This window comes from Rhinopithecus bieti, unplaced genomic scaffold (assembly GCF_001698545.2).
Source record: "Rhinopithecus bieti isolate Rb0 unplaced genomic scaffold, ASM169854v2 scaffold_77662, whole genome shotgun sequence".
Classification (NCBI taxonomy): Eukaryota; Metazoa; Chordata; class Mammalia; order Primates; family Cercopithecidae; genus Rhinopithecus; species Rhinopithecus bieti.
Window position 1 is genome coordinate 302,351 of NW_016829485.1, and position 7,520 is coordinate 309,870.

The 7,520-nt window shown below is 46.8% G+C and overlaps 1 protein-coding gene across 3 annotated transcripts in view; it reads left to right on the top strand.

Moving 5' to 3' along the window:
* Positions 1-7,520, top strand: part of DAGLB (diacylglycerol lipase beta) — a 41,328-nt gene that overhangs the window by 8,315 nt on the left and 25,493 nt on the right. Inside the window, exons 3-5 of one of the 3 annotated variants that reach the window (XM_017864760.1) lie at positions 3,650-3,821; positions 5,173-5,431; positions 7,250-7,372. In XM_017864760.1, the coding sequence (XP_017720249.1) occupies positions 3,650-3,821; positions 5,173-5,431; positions 7,250-7,372 (554 nt within the window). The remainder of the gene's footprint in view (positions 1-3,649; positions 3,822-5,172; positions 5,432-7,249; positions 7,373-7,520) is intronic. The other 2 variants (XM_017864761.1, XM_017864762.1) reach the window with 2 other exon arrangements.

Here is a 7,520-nt window from a genome sequence, read left to right on the forward strand (position 1 = left end):
CTTATATTCTTTTTATAAATTGATACTTTTATCATTAGAAAGTAGCCATTTTTATCACTGGTAACATTATTTATTTGCTCTAAAATCTAGTTTGTTTGACATTAATATAACCATGCCAACTTTCTTTTGATTAGCATTTGCATGGTGTATGTTTTCCACCCTTTTATTTTAACCTATTACATCTTTTTTTTTTTTTTCTTTTGAGATGGAATCTCGCTTTGTCATCCAGGCTGGAATGCAATGGCGTGATCTCAGCTCACTGCCTCCTGGGTTCAAGTAATTCTTTCTCCTGCCTCAGCCTTCTGAGTAGCTGGGATTACAAGCATATGCCACCATGCCTGGCTAATTTTTGTATTTTAGTACAGATGGGGTTTCGCCATGTTGGCCAGGCTGGTCTCGAACTCCTGACCTCAGGTGATCCACCCGCCTCGCCCTCCCAAAGTGCTGGGATTATAGGCATGAGCCACTGCACCCGGCCTAGTTTCTATTTTTTATTTGAAAACCTCCCACATGAAATCCTACTGTTGCACCTTGTGGGAGGTTTGATTAGGGGTGGTCCACCCTTATGACTACCATGTTTTGACAGAAGAACACTTTTGACATACAAGGTCTGCCTTGTACCATGTGTAGCTTTGATTGTGGGATGCCTCTTTGTATCTCCTCTGTGTTTGTATCCCAAGAGCTCATTGCTAAGCTGGGTCCGAGAAGGTTGCAGCAGTGGCTCTAGAAGTTGAGTGTACCGATTCTGGGACCTAGGCCTTCCTTTCATTGCTCTTCCATAAGTGGCCGTGCCCGACAATGGATGATAGGGTTACTTAACCAAGATGGTGGTGAGGACAGTACATTTAGGAATGCAGCTGTGCTTGTTGGTTATGGGACCAGTGACCTTAAGAAGTCTGCTGCAGCAGCCAGGTCCATACCAGCATCTGTTTATCTTGAGGAAAAATAAAAGGGAAATTTTTTCTTTTTTCTTTTTGAGTTAGAGTCTCACTCTGTCACCCAGGCTGGAGTGCAGTGTCATGATCTTGGCTCACTGCAACCTCCGCATCCTGGGTTCAAGTGATTCTCTTGCCTCAGCTTCCTAAGTAGTTGGGACTACCTGAGCACACCACCATGCCTGGCTAATTTTTTATATTTTAGTAGAGATGAGGTTTCACCATGTTGGCCGGGCTGGTCTTGAACTCCTGAGCTCAGGCAGTCCGTCCACCTCGGCCTCCCGAAGTGCTAGGATTATAGGCGTGAGCCACCACACCCGGCCAGAATTTTTTTCTAGGCAGGCAAAAATGTGTAAAGGAGATTTTCTCCGTATCATCATCATTATCATCACCATCTTTTTAAAAAAATAATCAGAGATGCGGTCTCTCTGTGTTGCCCAGGGTGGTCTCGAACTCCTCGGCTCAAGCAATCCTCCCACCTCGGCCATCCAATGTGCTGGGATCAGTATCTTATTTTCTGGAACCTTAATCAGAGCAACTCCATCTCTTGATTCCTTGTCTGCATATTTCATTAATGCAGTATCAACAGTTGCCATCACAGTTGGAGTTTCAGGTCCAGGTGCTGCTGACATTATGATGTGTCTGTCTTTAGAATCCCAGCCCTCCAGGAAGCAGTGTGTATGCAGATACTGTTTCCTGTTTCTCTGGGGTGTTTGGCCATTGTTATAACAAGTTTCAAATACAAACTGTGTTTTTTTTGTTTGTTTGTTTTGTTTTTTACATACCTGCACCCTTTCCCCCTCAGAGAGGTTAGTGTTACAATTATTTAGCTTACAAAATTTCGTCTTTGTGCCAAAAATGAGGCTGTTAGTGCCTAATATTTATTTATTTTTGCATTTTTATGATTATTATGATACTTTAAGTTCTATGGTACATTTGCAGGTTTGTTACGTGTGTATACATGTGCCATGTTGGTGTGCTGCACCCGTTAACTTGTCATTTATATTAGGTATATCTCCTAATGCTATGCCTCCCCCCTCCTTCCACCCCCCGGCAGGCCCCAGTGTGTGATGTTCCCCACCCTGTGCCCATGTCTTCTCATTGTTCAATTCGTACCTATGAGTAAGAGCACGCAGTGTTTGGTTTTCTGTCCTTGCAATAGTTTGCTCAGAATGATGGTTTCCAGCTTCGTCCATGTCCCTGCAAAGGACATGAACTCATCCTTTTTTGTGTGTTAGTGCCTAATATTTTAAGATGTGACTATTTAAGTTATTCTAACAGAAGATAATTTTTGGAATAGGAAAGCTGTTTCCTGGCAGGGTGCTATGGCTCATGCCTGTAATCCCAGGACTTTGCGAGGCCAAGGCGGGCAGATCACTTGAGGTCAGGAGTTCAAGACCAGCCTGGCCAACATGGTGAACCTCAGTCTCTGCTAAAAATACAAAAATTAGCCAGGTGTAATGCCTCTAATTGCAGCTACTAGGGAGGCTGAGGCAGGAGAATTGCTTGAACCTGGGAGGCGGAGGTTGTGGTAAGCTGAGATCGCACCATTGCACTCCAGCCTGGGTGACAGAGTGAGACTCCATCTGAAAAAACCAAAACAAAAATTAACCAAAAAACCCCCACAAAAAAACAACTGTCTATGGGACCATTAGGCCTAATTCAGTATGGTGGTGTGCACCTGTAGTCCCAGCTACCCGAGAGGCTGAGGTGGGTGGATCACTTGAGCCTGAGAGGTTGAGGCTGCAGTGAGCCGTGATTGTGCCACCACACTCCAGCCTGGGCAAGAGAGTGAGACCCTGTCTCCAAAAAAAAAAAAAAAAAGTCGCTGTTACGCTGTCTGAGCTTCAGTTTCCTCGTAGGTAAAATAAGATAATGACTAACCCAGTCATTGTGGGGATTAAAGAAGTATGCACATAAAGTGTTTTGGGATGGTGTCTAGAACAATATAGGTCTCAAAGGGACGTGGAGCTTATTTTTCTGGCTGTTAGAACTTGGATGACCATCTATCCCTGTTTGCCTGGGACCGTTCTGTTTTGTGCCTGTTGTCCCAGCATAATAATAATTATTTTTTAAAATTTATTTTTGTTTTTTGAGACAGAGTCTTGCTCCGTCACCCAGGCTAGATAGAGTGCAGTGGCGCAATCTCAGCTCACTGCAACTTCCGCCTCCTGAGTTCAAGTGATTTTCCTTCCTCAGCCTCCCTCGAAAGTAGCTGGGATTACAGGCACCTGCCACCATGCCTCGCTAATTTTTTTATTTTTAGTAGAGTTGAGGTTTTACCATGTTGGCCAGGCTGGTCTTGAGCTCCCGACCTTAGGTGATCCACCTGCCTTGGCTTCCTCCCAAAGTGCTGGGAGTACAGGTGTGAGCCACCGCGTCCGGCCCCAGCATCATTATTAATAGTCCCCTTTTTTGCTCTCAGAAGTATACCAATTTGGGCCATGATTATATCGTCACCCCAGTTAGAACCCAGAAGTGTTTTTAATGCCTGGTAAATCTTAAAAGGAGCCCAAGACTTTTGTCACGTTTCCTATCCTCACTTTCTCACTTGCTCTCTGACTTAGGTGCTGATTACCAATTACAAGTAGAAAAGTCAGGAGGCGGGTGTGTGCACAGTACAAATATATGCTCTGCAAAACTGTATTTTGCAAAAGGAAGCTCTTCATCTCTGAGGAAACAACCAAGCAGTCGGAACGTTTTTTGTATTTCAGGAACGATTTGTAACCCTGGACCGCGGAAGTCTATGTCTAAGCTGCTTTACATCCGCCTGGCGCTCTTTTTTCCAGAGATGGTCTGGGCCTCTCTGGGGGCCGCCTGGGTGGCAGACGGTGTTCAGTGCGACAGGACAGTTGTGAATGGCATCATCGCAACCGTCGTGGTCAGGTGAAGTCTCCCTTCTTCTCTTTGAGTTTCAGTGGATTTGACACATAGGTGAACAAACCCTTCTAACATGACAGAGAGCCCGGCGTCCCTCGGACTTCTTGAAATAGTTAGAAATTGGAGTTAGTTTCTGTGTAACTCATGAAAATTTAGAGACACTGTTTACCCATGATGTACAACTCATCTTTTGTTATACATGTATTGATGTAGATTTCTTTCCTCACTGGTTCTCTCTTTTCTACATTCCCTTCTCTCTCTCTCTCTCTCTTTTTTTTTTCTTAAAGTCTTTTATTCCTAACCCTTCTCTTATAAGAATTCGAAAGAAAACCGAAGACCAAAACCAGGGCAAAAACTAAAACTAAAGGTATGAAAAGAGATACGGTGTCCAGAAGTGGGACAGGGAATAATATTCTAGAATGATAAGGTTTTCCTGTTTTCTAGGCGAAAAATCTTAGAGATGATGCAGTTCCGCCCCCTTAACACCCTCTGTTGTTCTAAATAAGGAATCAGACCTGGGCTGTTGCTGCGTTTCCCGAGTCACACCGCCAGGGGGCAGCAGAGCCCCTTCGGGAGGGGCATCTTCCCCGTGGCGTGTGCTCCTGAGTCCAGCGTCTTGCAGTGTGGAAATATTTAAACATATAGATGAAAGGCCTATCAGAGGACCCTGTGATAAGGAAGTTCTTTTGCTTTCATGAGAAGAGCCCTAAGGCACTGAAGGGGAAGGGCGTACGTCATGGTCCCATACAGAGAACAAGTGCCCGCTGCTTCCGGGCCCAGGCTGCAACTCTGCCCAGCGGACACCTCCCTGTTCCTTCTGTGGCCTTTACTGTTAGCGCAGGGCCTGGGTTAGTCATTTATTTATAAGGACCTTTCTTTTTTTTTTTTTCTTTGAGACGGAGTCTTGCTCCATCACCAGGCTGGTGTGCAGTGGCACCATCTCGGCTCACTGCAGTCTCCGACTCTCTGGTTCAAGCAATTCTCCTGCCTCAGCCTCCTGAGTAGCTGGGATTACAGGCACCCGCCACCACGTCCAGCTAATTTTTGTGTTTTTAGTAGAGATGGGGTTTCACCATGTTGGCCAGGATGGTCTTGATCTCCTGACCTTGTGATCTGCCCTCCTCGGCTTCCCAAAGTGCTGGGATTACAGGCATGAGCCACCACGCCCAGCCTCATAAGGAGCTTTCTAGAAGAAAGTTGCTTGCCTCAGGCAGGTTCCAGGAGAGCTGCATCTTCCTCGGTAATAGGACTCTCCGTGGTAGAGACTCAGAAACTGAACCCAGAGGAGGGACCCCGGACACCTGCGTCTGGGCTGGGGCCCGCAGTCACCGAGCCTTTTCCTCTCTCTGTCTTGCAGTTGGATCATCATCGCTGCCACGGTGGTTTCCATTATCATTGTCTTTGACCCTCTGGGGGGGAAAATGGCTCCATATTCCTCTGCCGGCCCCAGCCACCTGGATAGTCATGATTCAAGCCAGTTGCTTAATGGCCTCAAGACAGCAGCTACAAGCGTGTGGGAAACCAGAATCAAGCTCTTGTGCTGTTGCATTGGGAAAGACGACCATACTCGGGTTGCTTTTTCCAGTACGGCAGAGCTTTTCTCAACCTACTTTTCAGTAAGCCGAGGGGATCTGGTTTGGTCTCTTTCTTCTGTTTCAGTAAATGCTTCTGATGGAGCCAGCCCCTCTGTTCCCAGAAAACAGCGTTTGAGAACTTGGTGTCTTTTGGTGTGTGGGGGGTGGCGGGAGACACTCTTGTCTGTGATGAGCCCTCCAGGGAGCAGTTCACGGCAAGAGCCATGCCTTCTCAGACCCTGAACCCCAGCAGGGCTTGTCTTCGTACTGACACCCACTCACTACCCTGTCAAGATGCTGGATTAGCCTGTAAGGAACCACATAACAGACGCTGGACACTGCGAATCATTTGCAGCTGGTACTGAGCAGATACCAAGCACAGGCAGTGACATGAACCGAGGTTGGAATCAGATAGTGGCTTCTTCCCACTTTATATCATGACGGAAATGTCGATGATCCTCCTTTTGGAAGTCAGTTTGAATAGATGATTGCAGCACAGAAGGAAGCGTCATTCTAGAGCGATTTCTTCTGCGATTTGACAATGCTTTTTTTTTTTTTTCACATGCAGTGTGTCATTTTTTTATGTGACATTCTCTGCTAAATGCTGTTACATTCCGTACTGAGACGAGGTAAGGGAGGAAGAGTTCTCTGCTCATCCTGCACACCTGCCAGCCTCTCTTCCCACCTCTGTGCTGTCTGACTTGGCATCATTCAGGGCTGGTCCTGGAGCCTGACACCAGGCCATGGCAGCAGCCTCCAGAGAGGGAAGAGGGAAGCGTGGCCCTGAATAAGTTAAAGGAGTGCTTCACCTTAGTCTTCAGATATTTGGAAGAGGGAAGAAGAGAAGCTGGTTGTTTCTAGAGGATGTCATAATCTACATCACAGGCAGAACTGATGGCTCAGTGGCTGAGTGGCCAGTATATTGTTCCTTCTTTTTTTTGTTTGTTTGTTTGTTTTTTTTGAGACAAGGTCTCTCTTTGTCGCCCAGGCTGGAGTATAGTCACGCAGTCTTGGCTCACTGTAACCTCCACCTCCCGGATTCGAGAGATTCTCTTGCCTCAGCCTCCCGAGTAGCTAGAGTAGTACAATAGCTGGGATGACAGGCACCCGCCACCACGTCCAGCTAATTTTTGTATTTATAGTAGAGATGGGATATCACCATGTTGGCCAGGCTGATCTCGAACTTCTGACCTCAGGTGATCTGCCCACTCGGCCTCCCAAAGTGCTGGGATTACAGGCGTGAGCCACCACACCCGGCCAGTGTATTATCTTTTCTTACAGGCTACAAGTACCTGGAGGTGATTGAGAATTCCTGACTCCTCCATTTCCTGGAGAAAAAGGATATGTCAGGCCCAAGAAGACTCACTGTCTGTTGCTTTCCTAGCTTAGGGCCCTTTTTGAGGCTTGCCATACCCTGTGATTATGAGTTTAGTCTCCTAAATCTCTACCATCCACTGCGTTTCAACAAAACCTTTCCAGCATCTTGAGAAATGAGAGTATAAACGTGGGCTAAAATGGTGCATTGCTACAAAAACGGAAAATTTATCCGTTGATTTCTCCACTTTACAAAATATTTGAAGTAGATTAAAAATAGTTGAGTCACTTGAAGTGAAATTTGAAGACAGGTGAATAGCATTTTTATATTCTCCAGTGGACTTGTCTGAGGGCAGGATGTGCAAACGTATTCAGGTCACGTAGAGAAGCACTCCTGCCAGGAGCAGGCTTTTTAACGTATCTCCGTGTCTAGAAATGTCTCTGTGTGTGCGTGTATGCCTATGAACTCTAGAAGACCGGATTTTAGAGAACCCGGAGGCATTGCCTGCTGGGTTTTATGACAGGCCATTGTGGTTTTTCACCCAGGACACAGATCTGGTGCCCAGTGACATTGCGGCGGGCCTCGCCCTGCTTCATCAGCAACAGGACAATATCAGGAACAACCAGGAGCCTGCCCAGGTGGTCAGCCATGCCCCAGGGAGCTCCCAGGTGAGCCCGGCTACATGGAGGGTCCAGTTCTGACACTTCCACCTTTTGGTGGGTCTTCAGAATCTTCCAGGTCACCTACAGCAGTTTCCTCCTGCCTGCCTTCCTTCCCCTTTCTCCTCCCCACCGCTTCCCCTCCCCTCCCCTACCA